We start from the raw sequence: 17,746 nt of genomic DNA on the forward strand, positions 1-17,746 counted from the left end.
CAGTCCGTCAAGAGTGTGCCCGCTGTCGAGGGAGTAAAAATAGAAGCTGACACTTCCTGGGGGAGGAGGGTGGACGTCGCCTCCTTCTCCAGACACGTTCCCCCCATCCTTGCCTCCTTGGGTTTCCTCCCCTGCTATTCCTATACTTGGTAAGGGGCCTCACAGCACGGCCCCTTCCCACCTGCCCGCCCCACGCGCCCGGCCACCCAGCCCCTGGCCAATGGGCTGCTGGGAAAGATCAAATGTCACTATAACATGAGGGTGTGAGGCCGAGCGGGCAGTGCCTGAGCCGGTCCTGTCCACAGGGAGCTCCTGCCCGTCTCTCTAGACCCAGCCGCAGGTCAGTACAGCTGAGAGCGGCCGCCCAGGGCTGGGAGGGGCCTGCTGGGTGCTGGCTGGCCTCGGCCCCTTCTGGGCCCCAGGGTGCAGCTCTTCCAGGATGCTGTCATTCCCATCCCCTCAGCTCCAACCACTGCTTCTCAGAGAACCCAGGAAGGCCCCACAGGGTGCCGAGGTCTGGGGTGCTGGCGTTGTGGGGCGATGTTCTCTGAACATCGGATGTGGACAAAGCCATTCCAGACCAGAGCACAGGGGCAGGGAGGCCGGAGGGGAGGCAGAACGGGGCTTCTGGGAGGCCCAGGGATGAGGGGGGCGGTCCCCAGGCAGACGGCTGGAGAGAGGTGAGGATGTGAGACAAGGAGCCCTGCTAGTGGCGTGGCCCAGGCTTCAGGGCCTCCTGCGGTGCGGGAGCTGCCGTGCCTGGCCTTCCCGGCCTGTCTGGGCCCTTCCACAGGGCTCTGCTAAGCTGAGGGGCACCTGGCTAGCTCCTCCCAGGAGGCTGGGGCTCTCCATCCAGTGGCCACTGCCTCCAATGCCGCCATCTGTAAAGACAGAACCTAAGATGGGGCTGGTGTGACTCACCCCGTGATTGGCCTGTGGGGAGGGGTGGCTGGGACCCTGCAGCCTGGTGGCAGTGCCTAGGGCTCAAGCACTGGAGTGGGCAGCGCCTGGGCTCGGGGCAGGCCAGAGGGAGGAGCGAGGAGCTGGGCGTCGGTGCTGCCGGCCTGAAAAGACGGGTCCCACCTCCTGAGCCGGAGGAGCACGTGCTCCCAAGAGGCCCTGCCTGAGCTCCTGGCCCCTTGGGATCAGGGCTCCGCTGCCCCTCCTGACGTCACGGGATGGGGCGCTCTCACCGGGTGGCTCCTTTTGAGTGCCCTCGACCATTCTGGGAGGAGACGGCCCAGGAGCCACTGCCAAGTGGTCAGGGGCCCACAGTGGCAGGGCCTTCTGCCTCCCTGCCCCCATCTTGTCACTTGGGAAGGAAGGACGGGGTGTCCTCAAGGAGTGGTGACCTCAGAGGCTGTTTTGACAACGGCCCCTCTGCGGGCAGAATGCTAACTGGACAACTGGTTTCCTTCTCAGCTGTCGAATGCCACCCTGCCCCCAGGCACACCCCACCCTGGGCCTCTCCCTGACAGACAGAGCAGGGTGGGGGTGGGGGCGGGGACACAGAGCAACCCCACCTGGGGCTGTGGGAGCCCACCTGTGTGTCGCCTTCGGGTGCAGAAGACAGGAGGCCGAGATGGGGGGCCAGGGCCTGAGAGACCTGCAGGGTCACCGGAGGGGCTGTCAGGGAGGCCAGGCCAAGACCTGAGCAGGCGGCCGCCTTCCCAGTCCCCCTCCTGCCATCTTGGGTTTCTGGGCAGAGGTGTCTTGGCTATTTTGGGTGCCTATTTCTGGACACCTCAGCTGTCACTAGCTCCTTAAAAATAACCCAGCCCTGGACACAGGCCATGACCGCCCCTCTCAAGGAGGCTGACAGGTGTCGGGCCGCTCCAGCGTGCAAGGTGGGCACAGCACGGGGAGGGCCGGGCTCCTGAGAGAGGAGCCTGGGCAGGGGCAGGGCCACCAGGAGGGTCTGGGCCAAGGAGCAGGGAGACCCCAGCTGTAGTCAGGGCCGGAGGCTGTCACCTGAGGGGGCAGCAGAGTCTCAGGAAGAGGCTTTGGGATGGGAAAGGGCTGCCTGGCTTCCTGGAGGGGTTAGCCGAGATCCACTGGCTGATTTTGCATGGAGCTTAAATTGCTCTGGGAAAATCAACATTCTTGCCCGGGGCTCTGGAACGCTGCTCCCGCCTTAGCAACGTGCTGTGGACACGTGTTTAGATGATGAACTTGTGTTTTTCTCGCACGGAGCCCCCAGGGGTGGGGGGCCACAGCTATTGTCTTCAAGTAAGCCATAGCATGCTGTCGTGAACTCTGGTTCTCAAAACCCTGGGCCAACATTCTGCTGCAGCTGCTCGGAGCGCTCCCAGGCCCCGGCCGCCTCAGGAGTGCGCGGTGGCCAGCTCACGGACAGACAGTCCCCAAGCGAGCTGGCCTGGCGCCGGCCGCACCTGGACGTGTGCAGCCAGGCCCGGGCACAGAGCTTCCCTGCAGATGCTGACAAATCCAAGAGCACCCACGTGGCCTGGGAAAGCGGGCTGAGGGAGGGTCAGGGCGCCCACGCAGGCTTGACGGGCACCAGGCTGGGGATGCACGGAGAAGCAGCCCAGACCCCGTCGCCGTGATCTCGGGGGGCCGGGGGTGCGGAACGGCTTGTGCTTCTTGTGACTCAGGGAAGAGGGCTCTGCACAGGGCCCCGAGGGGCCCCAGGGGGTCCCAGGGCCCTCCCGGGAGAGGACACAGGGCCCTTGCAGGAAGCCTTCAGCCAGTCAGGAGGCCGGGAAGGCCAGGGAAGGCCCGGGTGCCCCTCTGGGAGAGTGGGGCTCTGTGATCCAGGGTCTCCCTGGGAGCCCCACACAGAGGCCCAAGGGCAGATACCCCAAGAGGCAGGTTGGAAGGCAACGTGAGGGGGACCTCTCCACGACCCAGAGCAGCCGGCTGGGCCCTCCCCAGCCTGGACGAGGACCGTGCCTTCTGAACGGCCCTTCTCGGGGAATGCTGGGGAGAGGAGGCCTGCCCTGCCACGACCTTTCAGCATCCCGTCCAAGCTCGGGATTCCAAGCTCCAGGCTGGAGCCAGGGCAGGAAGGGGGGCGGAGTGGGATCAGATCTGGGGCGAGGAGGGCTGGGGGGCGGGGGGCCTGGGGCCTTGGAAGAAGCCAGACGGCCTGATGAGGAGGCCCCGAGAGCAGGAGTGGGCCCGCCCGAGGCCGGAGAGCTGGCCCTCGGCCCTTGTCCACGGCGGCCCCTCCCAGCCCAGCGCCAAGAGGCCATTCCCCCCACTGCATTACTTCTAGGCCAAGGCAACTTCTAACTCTTGTCCTGGCCTCCCCTCCCCCTGCAGAAACACCCTCCCACCATGTCGGACGAGGAAGTGTGAGTACCTGCCCGCCTCGGGGCCCCTGGACCTCGGCTGTGCCCGGCGGCCGGAGGCCCCTCTGGTGTTTGTCACACCCCCGCTGAGAGAAGCCCCCTGACCCCTCTCCCTCTCCCCCTCTCTCCCCCACAGTGAGCACGTCGAGGGTAAGTGTGAAAGCTACTTTCCGTCTGTGCGTCAGCCTCTAGGCAGAAAACCCGGTTGGGGACGGGCTCTCCAACTGCTGACGGCGCTTCCCGCACCCCGGCTGGAAGCCCCAGATCTGCCATGTCTAGATCGACTCCTCACTGTAAATGGGGTTCCCGAGCCTTGCGCTTCCCTTCTCTAAAGGCAGGTCCTCAAGTGCAGTCCCACCTGTCCGCACACCGTGCTCCGCACTGCAAAGCTGTCCAGGCGGACCCCAGGCCTGGCCAGTCGCTGCCATGGTCCCCACCGTAGGACCGCAGCACCCGTGGCTCACACCCGTCCCCACGAGCCGCTGGCATGGCCAGAGCCTCCTCCTCCTCCCTGTCCCCTTCTCTAGGGTCCCCATCCCTGACGGTCGGGGATGGGGCATACCGGCCCCCTCCCTCCTCCCCTTCGAGGCTGGCCCCCGGGTCGCCCTCTAACTGGCTCCTCTCCTTTGTTCTACCCCCTGCAGAAGAGTACGAGGAGGAAGGTAACTCGGGCAGTCCCAGAAGTGCCCCACCCGCCCCAGACCTCCCTGACCCAGCCTCTTCCTGTCCTGTTCTGTATTCCCAGCCTCATCCCCACAGGGCCTCTGGCCTCCCAGCTCACCAATTAACCATCCACCTTCCTCATCCTTAATTCCCATCTGCCATCACCCCTAACTGTCTGCCTCGAGAACACTCATTAATCGTTCATTAATACTTTTTATGTTATTATGTATTCTGTATACATAATAATCTCACGTGTCCCTGGTGCGTGCAGTTAGCTGGGATTTGGTTGTTCAGACTCTCACCTCTTAATACCAAGTGTGGGTGTGGAGGTCCTGCCTGCCTCCCAGCATCTCTGTCTCTCTCTCCATCTTTGTCTCTGCCTCTTTGCATCTCTCTTCCTGTCTCTGTCTCCATCTGTCCATCTCTGTCTCTGTCTCTCTCAGCATGCCTCCCCTCCCCTTCCGGAGCAATGACCTCCAGGCCGAGCTGGAGACCCCTCCCTGCGCCCGGTGTCTGCGCCTGGCGTCTGCGGCAGCCTCCCTGTGGTGCCCAGACAGGCGTGGGAGCGAGGGAGCCTCTGCACCTGGGGAGGGTGCACACGGGCAGTTCTCAGGCCGGACGGGAGCCTGAGTGCGGCCCCTGGCACCCACTCAGGCGCAGGAAGGCTCTCACGAACTTCACCAGGCAGGGCTCTCCTGCGGGGTATGCTGGGCACTAGGTTTTGAAAAGATTTGAAAACAATTGGCTGCCCTAACAACGTGAGCAAAACAGTTCTTTTTACGCTGAAAAGGTGGAAAGATGTCTTTGAGAGGGAGCCATGATCCTGGGAGCCGCCCTTCCCTGGGGAAGGTGACGGGGCTGACGGGCAGGGTCCTCCGAGGCCGGCCTTCAGGCCCACGTGGGACGCCCCTGCATCTCCTGGGGGTCTCCCCTAACATGACTTCGTCCCTTCCGCACTTCCGTCCCCTTTGGAGTCAGACTTAGCTAGACCCTTCCATGCACAGACGTCGCAGTCCAGGGCAAGCTCCCCCACGAGGGGTACGGGGCTCAGAGACCCCCAGGGCCAGGGAGGAGGTCACGCTTGGCAGAGACGGGGCCAAGGCCCTGAGGTCTCAGAGGCCCCGCAGGCTTGCCGCCTGGCTGGGGTGCAGGACCCAGCCTTCCCTGGCCCCTGGAGCTCTGGGTGCACCTCCCCCCAGGGCCGCCTCCTTCCCCGCCGCCTGGGTGTGGCCCTCTAACACCTTGTTTCCTCTTTCCCTCCTGTTTCTCCGGCTCCCACCTCAGAAGAGGCCCAGGAGGAAGGTAAGAGGGGTCCAGGACGCCGGCCCCTGCAAGCACATTCCAGCCCTTCTGCCCCACTGGCCCTCGTGGTGACCCCTGCCTGCCCCCCACCCCCTCTGAGGACGTGCCGTGTGCTCCTGGCATAACCTGTCCTCTCTCCTCCTGCCACCTGCACGCCCAGCGCCCCCTCCACCTGCAGAAGTCCATGAAGTCCATGAGGAAGGTATGAGGACCCAGGACTTCTGGTCCCCATGTGGGGCCCGGGGCTGGCTGGGAGCCAGGGTTGGGGAGGGCAAGGACAGCGGGGGGCCAGCCAGCCGAAGGGCCCCCACATGTGGCCTCCACCTAACCCACTAACCAAGGCCAATGCTTGACCAGAGAGGGGGCCCCTCAAGGTCCAGCACCACCAACATGGGCTGCGCTGCAGACAGAGGTCACCCATCCCCGGCACCGGGAGGGTGGGTCCACGGGGGGGGGGACGGCTGGACCAGATGTAGACCTAGCGGTCCCGGGACGTCCCTGAACCCAGCCTCCCGCCCCAGGGAGGGTAACTGAGAGCCCCCTGGCCACCTCTCCAGCCTGCCCCAGTGGGCTCCCTCCTCGGGGTCCGGGTGGACCATGTAAGGTTCAGGAGCCCCGTGCTTGGATCAGTGGACGGAGCAGCCGACGTCTGGGGCCACGCGGACCTTCTCGCAGGCTAGGAGAGAGAAGGGAGTGTGTCCCGCTCTGGGGCTACTAGAAGCAGGGCGTCCTCCAGGCTTCCTGGGCGGCAGGCCCTGCCCTTCTGGGCCCAGGTGCCAACCCACCAGGCTGCAGCCCTGCGTGCGGACCTCCAGGCTTCCGTGTGGAGTCCTTCCTAGGGGCCTGTGGGAGGCGGGAAGGGGGAGGCGGCAGAGGAAGCCACGGAGCTGACGTCCCCAGGACAGCAGTGATGTTCACAGCAGAAGCAAGAGCCTCAGTTTCCCCAGCGTGGGGCAGGGACAGGACGGGGGCAGCGGCCCCGGCCAGCACTGACTGTGTCTTGCTCACTCCCCGCATGCTCCCCACCCCTCGGCCTCGGCCGCCGACCCCTCCGGGGTGACCGGCTGTTTCCTTTAACCTCGGATCCTTTCTCCTTTGACCTCTGACCCGCGTGTTGCCTTGCTCCATGGCGCTCCTTAGCCCATGAAGTTCATGAAGTTCATGAAGTTCATGAACCAGGTATGTGCCATGTCTTCAGTCCCGTAAGGGCGCGTGTGCACACGTGGCCGTGTGTGGGTGTGAACTGGCAGCCTGGCCCAGAAGGAAAAAGGGGGCGTGTAACCCACTCACACGTGGTTCTGCTCGCCTGCTGCCCCCCCTGCCCCCATCTCTGCCCCGAGGTTCACACTGGTTCTCTCTTCCCCCCTCCCCCTCCATGGCGCGGCTTCTGCAGAGGAAGTCCAAGAAGGTACACTCACTGCCCCCGGCCCCCCGCCAGTTCCTGAGCCCTGACGCCTCTTCCCGCCCTGCATGACTCTCGCCACCATTCCTATGGGGTAGGGACAGGCTGGGGACAGGGTAGGCCTGGGGTGCCGGCTCAGGCAGGACTGGCTGCTGGGGTGCGGGTCTCCTGTCCCCATCATGCAGGTGAGCTTTCAGGGATGAGGGGACAAGGCCCTTCCCGGACCACCAGCAGGAAGGTGGGGGGTGACCAGACTTGAGACCAAGCACGGAGCTGAGTGTAGGGCCTGAGAGGGGTACAGGCCTCTGGAGGATGGTGCTGGGGTCCACTAGGACCCTCTGGATCCACCGGGGTGGGATGGAGAAAAGCCGAGGGGGAGAGGCAAGGCAGGTGGCCCCTGCCCTGCCCCAGACAGCAAGCCAGAGAGAAGGAAGGAGGGGTTGCTGCAGGAAGGGTGGAGAGGTAAGTGGGGTGAAACAGAAGGTCAGGCTGAGGTTGAGGGGGGGACGTGGGGGACCTGGAACAGCAGGGAGCCTTGTGTGCAAACGAGCAGTCAGGCCCCAGCATTCCCCCCATCTCCTGGGCGGGAGCAAGACACACTTGGCGTGAGGAGGCTCCTGGGTGGGCCTGGCTTTCCTGCAGTGGGGCTGGCTGTGCTCTGGGGTGGAGGTCAGGGCTCAAGCCGGGGAGTCACACGATTCCTCAAGGGGCTGCAGGCGGCCTCCCAGCTGGGCCTGAACCCCTAGCACGACCCCAAAGTGTTTTCCCTTCTCTGACCTTAGCAAGGTCCCCTGTGGAACGGGATGTGCCGGGCCCCAGGGCTGGGTGGCGGGTGCGGGGCCTCACAGGAACGAGGAACGAGGGTCCAGGGAGGGATGGTGCCGGCTGCAAAGTTACCAGGACACCCTGGAGCCAGCCCTGAGGCCCACAGACAGACAGACAGACAGATAGACAGAGGGGGTGTGGAGAGGCGAGGCCGCTGTCTGCTTGCCCTCTGCCTAGGGGAGCTTAGCCGTGGGGTCCCATCATCCCACAGCGTTTGGCTCCCCACCACTCCCTCCCCAAGCATCAGTTCCCAGAGTCCCCTGTGTCCCTCAGCCCCCTAGGTGCAGGGGATGTTGGTGGGAGTGGTGTGCAGCTGAGGGGGCTCGAGGGGAGACCCTGCCCAGAGCATGGCTGAGGGCTGGGGATGCCACCCTCCCTGCCCACTTGGGGCAGGCCTGGGGCAAGGCCAGACAGGCTGAGGGTCTTCCATGTGGACTGCCCTGCCATCACCACCGAAGGTCCTGGAGCAGGGGCTGGGGGCGGGGGTTAGGAGGTTAGGCACAGCCAGTCCTGCCGCAGACCCTGAGCCAGCCAGGACTTCCCCAGGGCCCAGGGAAGGCCAGGAGGGTCAAAGGACGTAGCCCCTACGTGAGGGCAGCCAGGTTACCCCAGGCAGGTGGGGTCTCAGGTCTGAAGGCTACAGTTCAGACAGGCCTCTGGTCACAAGGCCAGCCCCATGGGGTGGCGGCGGGAGAGGCAGAGGAGGCCTGTGCAGCCTCCAGGAGAGAAGCCTCTTCAGTGTCAGGGCAGGCTCCCTAGGGCGGCTGGGAGCCGGGCCTCAGGGCTCAGCCTGAGGGCTCCCTGCACCCCCACGGCCTGTGACCGGGACTAACAAGACTTTATGAACCTAACTGTCCCAGACCCGCTGGGTTCCAACTCAGCAAAACCCAGGTGTCAGGTCCCCAGGACTGCGTGCCCCCCGCAGAAAGATTCAAAGAAGCCAGGGGCCAGCGCTCACAGGCCCCTGCGCCCTCCAGCCAGCACCAGGCCTCCTGGGTGGGGCGGGCTCTCCCAGGCCCTCCTGGGCCCACGGCCCCTCCAGACCCTCCCCAGACAGAGATTCTCTGGCTCTCAGCTGGGGCCGCAAACGGGGCCAGGTCAACGTGCACCCAGGCAAGAGGGGGTCTGGGTGTGTCCCCTGGCTGGGCCCCCGCTCACGCCCCTGACGCTCCCTGCGGCCTCGCGCTCTTCTCTTGCATGTGCGCTTACGCCCCGAAGATGCAGAGGAGGAGGAGGAGGAAGGTAAGGGGTCCCTTGGCGGCAGCACTCAGGCTGTGTCCTGACAGGCCCTGAGACGAGAGGACCTGCCTGCCCAGGGCCATCCCGCGGGCTCTCCATCCCTCTCCCTCGCCCGCCTGTCCACCTGTCTGTCCTCCTCGTCTCTGGGCACCGGGGCCCCGAGGGCTGGGCCTTGCTGCTTCGCGCTGCGTCTGCCGTGGGCTTGGCTGCCAGGGCCTCACAGGCACTGCCTGTTTCCAAGCTTCTGCCCGACACCAGGGTGGGATGGTCAGTGGAGACCAGCCAGCGGCCAGGGAGCCTGGGCTGGGGGTGCTCCTCCCTCCCCCCATCTCTACTCCCCCTCCCTCCGCACCTCTGGTCTTCCTCTCTTGCCTTCCTGCCCCCAGGACGCTGCTTGGAGCTTCCATCTCTTCCTCCTTAGAGCCCTCCCTCTCGCTCCAGCGTCCTGGGCCCCTCACCCAGCACTGCTCCGTAGACTCCACCAGGACTTCCATGGGCCCTGGGGCGGGGACAAGACCCACTGGCTCCTGGAGGGTGGGGAGAGGGGTGAGGGGCTCAGCTGGAGAGGCAGATCGCCCTGCTGGCCAAGCCCAGGAAGCCCCCCGCTAGGTGCCCCCAGGGGACTGCAGACAGGAGCTGGCTCCCGTCTCACCTGGTCTCTCTCCCCATCCCGCTCTCCCCGCGCCGGCGCTGTGCTGACCAGAGGAGAAGCCGAGACCCAGGTGAGTGTGGGCTGGATGCCGGGCGGGCCGGGCGGGCTGGGTGGGCCTGGAGCCGGTGCTTGGAGGAGAGGCCAGAGTGAGCAGGCTGGATAGGGCCGAGGTCACTGGGGAGCCAGTACCCCCAAGGCTGGGCCCCCGGCACCTCAAGGAAAGCAGCGTCCTAGGCTCTGGGGACCCAGCCCCTGAGAGACAGAGCTGCTCCTCGGCTCCTTGATGTGGTGGCTGAGGCTCTGGAGTTCTGAGAGGCACACGATGAGAATGTGATTACTGGGGGCAGCTGGTGCCCCCCTACAGGCGGGGATCAGAAGTCACCTGGTACTTCCCCCGGGGACTCTGGAGGTCTCGTCGGGCAAGGCACTGCCCCAGTTCATCCAGTTCATCCAAGGAAGGCTTCCTGCAGGAGGAGGCTGCGGGCGGAGGAGGGAAGCCGGGGGAGGTGGGGCAGAGAGAGGGAGGCCCACGGAGCTCTCCCCTGCCCTCTCTGGCCCTTGCCGCACCCGGCTGTGCTGTCCCTCCGGACGTGAACCAAGCGTGGAAGCGGGGTGTTGGAGGGCGCGTCCGAACAGAACCTGGGCAGGAGCCACGACACCCTCTGGGGGCACCATCCCTGCTCAGAGGCTCTTTCTTTCCCTCGTTTTTACCCACTCGGGTGTTGTTCGGAGGTTTCTGGTTTTGATCCGACTATCCTGGCTTTTCTGCTTCTGATAAACACTCACAAGCCCACAGCGCGTCGCACACGATCCCCCCTACCCCGTCCCGTGGAGCATCCGGGGCTGTGTTCGCGCCCCACGTGACGGAACATGAGTGCGAGCCCGCCCACGCCCCGGGTCCGCTCCCACCTGGGGGAAGCCCAGCCCTCCCGAGGGGACCGGGGCCATGTGAAGGTGTGGCCAGCACATTTCCAGCCGTTGCCCCTTATTTTTCAGCAATCTTAAAGAAAGCTGCCAGGTCACAAGATATTTTCTAGTTTTAAAAAAAAAACTGTTTGTGTTTTCATTATGAAAATAAAACACCTCATTAAAGAAAATTTGGAAAATACGTGAAAGTCCAATGAAAAAAAAATCATCCATAACTCTCCACCCCGCCAGCCAGACCGCGGAAAGGAGTAGAAAGAAGTAAAAAGACTTATTTCTTCCTACTCTTTTTCCATGCACAGGGCTCGGGAAAAAAAGACTGAAACTCTGAGCTGTTTTTCAAACATGGGACTGTCTATACAGCCTTGAATTCTGCTTTTTTTTTTTTCTAATGCAGCGCTGTTCCTAAGTATTTTTCCATGTTTTTACATAGTCTTCTTAAATATTTTGAATGGCCACATAATATTCCATCAATTGGACAAACCATAATTTTCCTAACCATTCCTCTATTGCAGGATATTAAGGCTTTCCCCCATATTTTACTATCATAAATAACGCTAGATGGAAAGCATTTTCTGTCCTTCGGGTTATTTCCCTAGGCCGCATTCCCAGAACTGGAATTACTGGGTCAAAGAGGAGGAGTGTTCTTAAGGCTTTTGACATCCAAATGGCTTCGGCGAGGGCGGCCAGCGCGGTCTGCGCGCCGCGCTGCCGGCCCGCTCGTGCCTGCACCGCGCGGCCCCTGACGGCTGGATGAGAAACGGCCTCTCCGGCTGTTTTCCTTTGCATTCCTGCGCTGCTGCGCGGGCCTCTCCCGCGCCTGCTGACTGGCACTCTTTCTTCTGGGGGAGCTGCTAGCTTATGCCCTCGGCCCATTTATCTGACAGCGGAGGCGTCTCAGGGTTTTCTTAATCATCGGTTTGCATAAGGATATAAGTCTTCTCTGTGTTTGCTGAAAATATTTTTCTAGTCTGGTTTTTTTTCCCTCTCTCTCTCTCCCCGCTTCAAGTTTTGCCTGTTTCCACATCCATCAGCTTTTCGTTTGCCTGGGGTCACCTGGCCACCTCTCCCTGTGCAGGACGTTCTGGTCCACATTCGGCTCCCCTTTCCCCTACGGCTTGTCTTAAGAAATTGTTATGTCGCTGTTTGAGCTCCTTGCTCATCTGGAATGTTCTGGTGGGAGGGCGCCGGTCGCCGTGGCTGCAGCAGCTGGACTCGGGGTGCCAGATCTGGGGGTGCGAGTCTTATTTCTTCTCCAAGGTGCTTCCTGCCCAGAGCCCCTTCCTTTGGGTCCCCAGAAAGAAACTTCAGAGAGGAGCCAAATAAATGCACAGGATCACTTGAGACGGCGGCTCCTGACGCAGAGGCCAAAGGCCCTGAGAGGCTGCGGTGCCCACCCTGCCTCCCAGTCAGGCCCTAGCTGCATTTGTTTATTTGTTTGAGAAAGAAACCAAGGCTGCCCTTCCTGGACAGACAGGGGTGACACAGCCCTTGCGAGGTCCAAAAGTTGGCAAAACAGAGGGACGCTAAGAGGTTGAAAACTTCTCTAAGGGTCAAGCCACTCTGGGGACAGTGAGTTACCCCTCTGATAAGAGCAAAGGTCACGCCTAGTGCCAGGGGAGAGCGTAGGGGGTCAGGCCGGTGCGGGCCAGGCCCACTGTCCTGGTGGGGTCCCCTCTTGTCTCCATTCACAAGTCTCTCGCTCTTTTCCAGACTCACTGCTCCTAAGATCCCAGAAGGGGAGAAAGTAGACTTTGATGTAAGTTTATGGAGCCCAGATCAACATGGTGTCCCCTCCAACCAGCCCCCAGCCTTCAGGCTCCAGGCTAATCCTGAGCAGACCATCTCCTCTAGAGCAGGGCTTCCTGGTACTATGCAGTTCTGCTTTAGTTCATCTCTGGACCGGAGGAAACTCCCCCAGTGATAGATGCCACTCTTCCTTCCTCCTCCTTCATCCTTCCATCCATCCTCCATCCACTGATCGGTCCTTTCCTCCACCCACCCACCCATCCAACCACTCATACATCCACTTATCCATCCACCCATCCAACCACCCACCCAGCCAACAACTCACCCATCCATCCATCATCATCCATCCGTCTGCCCAGTCACCCATCCATTCACCCACTTCTCCATCTGTATATCCCACAGACTGTCTCGCTCCCCAGCTTCCTCTCTGCCTGGTCCATTCAGGGCATCTCTGAGCACAACAGCAAGGCCAAGTCGGAGACCGCCCATCCCAGGGGCTGACAACCGACCTCAGGGCTGTGCAGGGCCCAGAGTCACTCACAGGGAGGGCACCATTCCTACCCTGTGGCTAAGGGATCAGGCAGCCCCTAGCCCCCAGGAGGGAGCTGCAGGGACAAGGCAAGGCCAAAAGGTCCCTTGCCGCTCTCAGCTGTCCTGGCAGCCAGGTGGGTCAGGGCTCCCGGCTGGAGCACAGAAAGGTGCCACCAGGAGGGCCAGGGCCTCCAGAGGAGGCGTGGGGATGACGCGGCTCTCCCGCCACAGGACATCCAGAAGAAGCGTCAGAACAAAGACCTCATGGAGCTGCAGGCGCTTATCGACAGCCACTTCGAGGCTCGGAAGAAGGAGGAGGAGGAGCTGGTCGCACTCAAGGAGAGAATCGTGAGTGGGCAGCTCCGGGCCGAGGCGGGGCAGGCGGACCCCCGATGCGGTGGGCGTCGTCAGGGCTGGCTGACCTGCTCCTCCGGCCGCAGGAGAAGCGCCGTGCGGAGAGAGCAGAGCAGCAGAGGATCCGGGCTGAGAAGGAGCGGGAGCGCCAGAACCGGCTGGCGGTGAGGCTGGGCCCCCCCCCCCAACCGCCCCAGACCCCGAGCCCCAGAAGCACCAGGTGCTCTGTCTGCCCGCCCTTCTCCAAGCTTCCCCTTGAGCTGGGCCAGGGGCCAGAGGCCCCGGCTGAGCCCCTGCAAGAGGGCAGACCCAGGCCAGGACCTGGAGCTTCTGGAAGCTTCCAAGGCCAGGCGGGTCCTCAACACCTGCCCAGTGAGGGCAGCCCTGAGGTCTGGGGCCGGGGTCTCCGCAGGAGGAGAAGGCCCGTCGGGAGGAGGAGGAGGCCAAGAGGAGGGCGGAGGACGACCTGAAGAAGAAGAAGGCTCTGTCCTCCATGGGCGCCAACTACAGCAGCTACCTGGCCAAGGTGCGGCGGCGCGGGACACGGGGCGCGGGGCGCGGGGCGCCAGGCTGTGGCCCCGCCCCCGGCTGTCGCATCACACCCTGCGCGGTACCCCTCAGGCCGACCAGAAGAGAGGCAAGAAGCAGACGGCCCGGGAGATGAAGAAGAAGGTCCTGGCGGAGCGGCGGAAGCCCCTCAACATCGATCACCTGGGCGACGACAAGCTGAGGTGAGGCCCCGCCCGAAGGCTCCCTCCCCGCCTCCCCGCCTCCCCGCCTCCCGGCTGAGCAGCAAGCCTGCCCTTTGCCACTCCTGCTCCCCAGGGACAAGGCCAGGGAGCTCTGGGAATCCCTGCACAAGCTGGAGACTGAGAAGTTCGAGTTGGGGGAGAAGCTGAAACGCCAGAAATACGACGTGAGTGCGGCGCCCCAGCCTCACCGCACTGGCGGCCATCCCTGGGCCCCGGACCCCGGCTCAGGCCCCTGTCCTGTGGGGACCGTGGCTGAGCATCCCACAGGCCGCCATCAGCCCCTGCTCCCAGGGCTGGCGGGAGGGGTGGCGGGGCAGAGCACCATCGGGGCTGGCAGGACACCTGCATCCCACGCCCACCCGGGGTGGCACTGAGCATCTCTGGGGTGGGGTGTCCTCCCCTCACAGTCTCCTCTGCAAACCCAAGTCCAGTCCCTAACCGCCCTGGAGGGCCCCGAGCGCGGAGCAGATTGAGGGCACTGTCCGACCCCACTGGCAGCTGCGGGGGTAGGGGTGCAGATTGTGCACCCTGGGGGTGGACGCCAGGAGTCCCTGAGCGGGGCTCACAACTCAGGACAGCAGCCCTGTGCAGACACGGTCCCTCAGCGTCCACATGGGCTTGGGGAGAGGGCACCAGTCCTGGTGACTCCCCTGCCGCTGCGTGAAACACAGGCACCTCCAGCCTGGTCATCAAAGGTGTGGTGCCCACCCCTCACACTCTTCCAGGTGCCCAGGGAGGCCCCTCCACACTGGGCACCTCTCCCAGCTTCCCCTACCAGCCACTGAAGCAGAGGGTGCTGGTGACCAGTACTGACAGCCGAGTGAAACTTTGCCCTTCCCAGGAGCTCTGTGCCCTTGGGCACATTTCCTGGTCCTCTGTGCCTCAATTTCCTCCCCTGAAGGAGGACTATACCCTCCAGGACCACCCACGGGGCATGTGCATCGCTGCAGGCTGCTGGGCCAGGCGTGGGGAACAGCACTGCTCTCCGCGGATGCTGCCCTCAGAAGTGGCCTCCCCTTCACAGAGCCCGGACTGGCCCGGCTCGGGTCCACAGGGCTGAGCCAGGGGCGCGAGGCCTCCCGACACCCCCGTGCGTGGCCCACGGTGGGTCCCCGGGAGCTACAGGAACCACAAGGGCCCTGGCCCAGGCTAGCCCAGTGCCCGGCAGGGCCCCGAAGACTCCAACACCAGCCACCCAGCCCCATAACCATCTTGGTCTTTCTAGATCATGAACGTCCGGGCCAGAGTGGAGATGCTGGCCAAGTTGTAAGTAGCCGGAGTCCACCCTGGACCAGACTCTTGTGTTCATGCACGGGCCGCCTCGCGCATGGTGAAAACCCAGGTCGATGCGAGTGTTGGTGGCAGGGGGCACGGGGACCATGGAGGCCTTCCTCCTGCTCCTCCTGCCCCGCCTCCTCCCCCCTGCCTGCAACCTGGGGGCTTCTGAGGCTGACCTGCTGTCCTCGTTGGTGGCAGGGGAGAGGCCTCGCCTCCCCCAGCCTCCCCCAGCCTCCCCCCGGGTCATCAGCAGGAGGGAGCAGCTGGGCCATGAGGTGCAGGAGGGCCGCAGGGCTCTGAGCTTGGCGGCCACCAGAGGCAGGGGTTCTGTTTGCAAGCCCACCTCGTCCCCTGCCCCCGGCCCCACACTCCGCGCAGGCTGGAAGGTAAGTGGCCAGATCCGGGCTGCTGTGTGTCATAGCCCAGATCTCCAGCTCAGGCCACCAAGAGCAAGTCAGAGGCACAGGTCCTGAGGGCCAAGGGACAGTGTCCTCCAAACAGAGGAGCCAGGACCCAGTAAGAGCACCGAGGCCTGCGAGGGCCAGTGCCCGGCCCGGCCTTGCTTGGACGCGGCAGGTAAGCCATCTGTGTTGTTTGCAGATCATCAACCTCAGGAGCCGCATCGACCAGGCCCAGAAGCAGTGAGTAGCCCCGCCGCCCCGGCTCTGCACAGGGCACACGGCCCCCGGGAAAGCCGCCACCACCCACCAGGGGCCCGGTGGTTTCGGCCTGGGCGGCGGCCAGAGCCCTCAGCAGAGCAGTAACAAGACTAACTGGCTGGTGCCCTGAGCCAGCATGTCGGGGCCCCGCACCCCTGGACCGCAGCCTCCTTTCTCCCCTCACCCCACAGAGCCCAGGAGGACCTGAGATTTGGGGGAGGGCCGGCAGAAGGCCCCAATTCGGGGAGGTTCTGGGCGGGTCCAGAGTGGCCCAGCAAAGCCAGACTGGGCTCCTGGACATCCCAGCAACGTGTCACCTCAAAGGTGGCCTGGGACAGGGAAGCTGGAGGCCTGGGCTTTGTCACCAGCTCCTCTGAGAGCGACCTGGGTGAAATCACTTGTTCCTCGAGACAGGGAGCCCTCCGCCATATGATCACCCCTGAGGTGTGGGGGGCCCATCACAGCAGTTGCTGGGAAGGGCTGGGACAGCCTGTGCTCAGGTGGCGCCCACTCTGAGGCTCTGTCTCTGAGCCTAGGGGCTGAGCTGGTGCAGGCACCAAGGAGAGCCGTGGCCCCAGGGCTGCTCGCAGTTGGAAAATTTAATGGGGTTTTTCCCTCTTTTCCACTGGCCCCTGCCTCCTTGCTACTCCCAGGGATGGGCTCCTCCTGCCTGGGGAGCAGGGAGGGACTGGCAAAAGCGACACGCCCTCCTCCTGGGCCCCGATGGGCGGGGCTGGAGTCTTTGCAGGTTCCTTTGAGAACCTGATATTCGGCAAAGGGTGTGCGTGCATGTGCATGTGTGTGTGCATGCGTGTTTGGGTTCTCAGGCTGGCTCCTGCTGAAGGAGCCGGGCTGTGGGCACGGCCACCAGCGTCAGGCCTTCTCCTGGAGCCAGTCTTGAGAGCTGCAGGGCCCATTCCAGCCCAAAGTTGTCCCAAAAGAGCTCTGACCCTCCCATCACTCCACCCTAACCCACCACCCAGCTCCCCCTTGGCTCGCTGGTGTGCAGAGAGAATTAGACAGATGGGTCGGGAACCTCCTGATCCCAGGGTCCAATTCTAACTGGTGGCCGAAGGGCCAAGACTCTGAGGCAAGACAGAGGCCTCCCAGGACCCGAGTCCATCGGGCTGAGACTGCTGGCCTGGAGCAAAGGACCACAGCCGCCCGTGGCCTCAGCCCCTCTGCCCCAGGCGGCTGTGACCCACAGGGCACAGGCTCTTTTCAGGCCAGAGTGACTGGGAAGATGGTCACCACCAGCAGGGACAGCTTTCCGGGTGGGCTCAGACCTGCCCAAAGTGGGGCCCCTGCAGTCTCATGGCTGCGTGTGCCCCAAGCCCTGCATGTGGGGAAGGGGCGGGGCGGTGGACCAGGCTCGGGCCACCACCCCCTTAACCTCACTAACTGCCTCAGCACAAAGGCGCCCAGGCCCGGCCGGGCAGGCACAGGTGAGTGACGGCGGCTGGGCTGGCGCTCAGCCCCCTGCTCCGGCAGAGCGCCGCGGTCAGGGGCCTGCGGACCGGGGGAGGCTGGGGAAGGGGCTGGCCAGGTCCCAGGCACCACAGTGCTCAATACCAACTTGCTTCCCAATTGCAGCAGCAAGAAGGCCGGGACCACGCCCAAGGGCAAAGTCGGTGGGCGCTGGAAGTAAAGCCGCAGAGACCACCCCGGGCAGAGACCGTCGGCCCGGGCAGCCCACATGGCGGTGTCCGACCCCCGCCCCCCAGCACCCGAGTCTCTGTCCTCGCTGCCCTCACCCCCTGGGGTCTGTGAATAAAGCTGGCAGACCCCCCTCCACCAGGTGTGCGCTGGCTCGTGGATGGGGTCACGGGGGGGCGGGGGACCGATGGGGGAGGGGCAGGGGCGTCTCTGCAGCGCGGGGCCGAGGGGCACCGGGTGCTCGTCTCAGGGGTCGGCTCGGGAGAACAGCAGGCCACGGGTGCTGGGCCCGGACGCCCGCCGGCTCGGCCAGCCCCTCCACTTCTGCCGATGGGCTTTCACGCCTAGAATCCCCTTCTGTCTTCACCCCACAAGCCCACACAAAACTGGGGTCTCTGCCTCCGCTGGGGTCCAGGCTCCCCTGAGAAGCCCCCAGCCCCCTGAGT

General features: G+C 64.0%; 1 protein-coding gene across 9 annotated transcripts; it reads left to right on the forward strand.

Annotated features, from left to right (window-relative positions):
• Nucleotides 1-264: 264 nt before the first annotated feature.
• TNNT3 (troponin T3, fast skeletal type) lies at nt 265-17,438 on the forward strand. Of its 9 annotated transcripts, none has more exons than XM_064491980.1 (17): nt 265-340; nt 3,286-3,317; nt 3,451-3,464; nt 3,959-3,976; nt 5,262-5,279; nt 5,440-5,481; nt 6,420-6,458; nt 6,673-6,687; nt 9,449-9,467; nt 12,035-12,080; nt 12,833-12,949; nt 13,042-13,119; nt 13,368-13,481; nt 13,577-13,686; nt 13,781-13,871; nt 14,933-14,973; nt 17,238-17,438. In XM_064491980.1, exons 2-17 carry the CDS (start codon nt 3,301-3,303, stop codon nt 17,290-17,292), a joined length of 834 nt encoding a protein of 277 aa, XP_064348050.1. In that variant the 5' UTR covers nt 265-340; nt 3,286-3,300; the 3' UTR covers nt 17,293-17,438. The 9 variants fall into 9 exon arrangements, with proteins under 9 accessions (XP_064348050.1, XP_064348049.1, XP_064348051.1 ...); XM_064491979.1 differs by lacking the exon at nt 14,933-14,973 and adding an exon at nt 15,586-15,626; XM_064491981.1 differs by lacking the exons at nt 6,673-6,687; nt 14,933-14,973 and adding an exon at nt 15,586-15,626.
• Nucleotides 17,439-17,746: the final 308 nt, after the last annotated feature.

This window comes from Camelus dromedarius, chromosome 12 (genome assembly GCF_036321535.1).
Source record: "Camelus dromedarius isolate mCamDro1 chromosome 12, mCamDro1.pat, whole genome shotgun sequence".
Classification (NCBI taxonomy): domain Eukaryota; kingdom Metazoa; phylum Chordata; class Mammalia; order Artiodactyla; family Camelidae; genus Camelus; species Camelus dromedarius.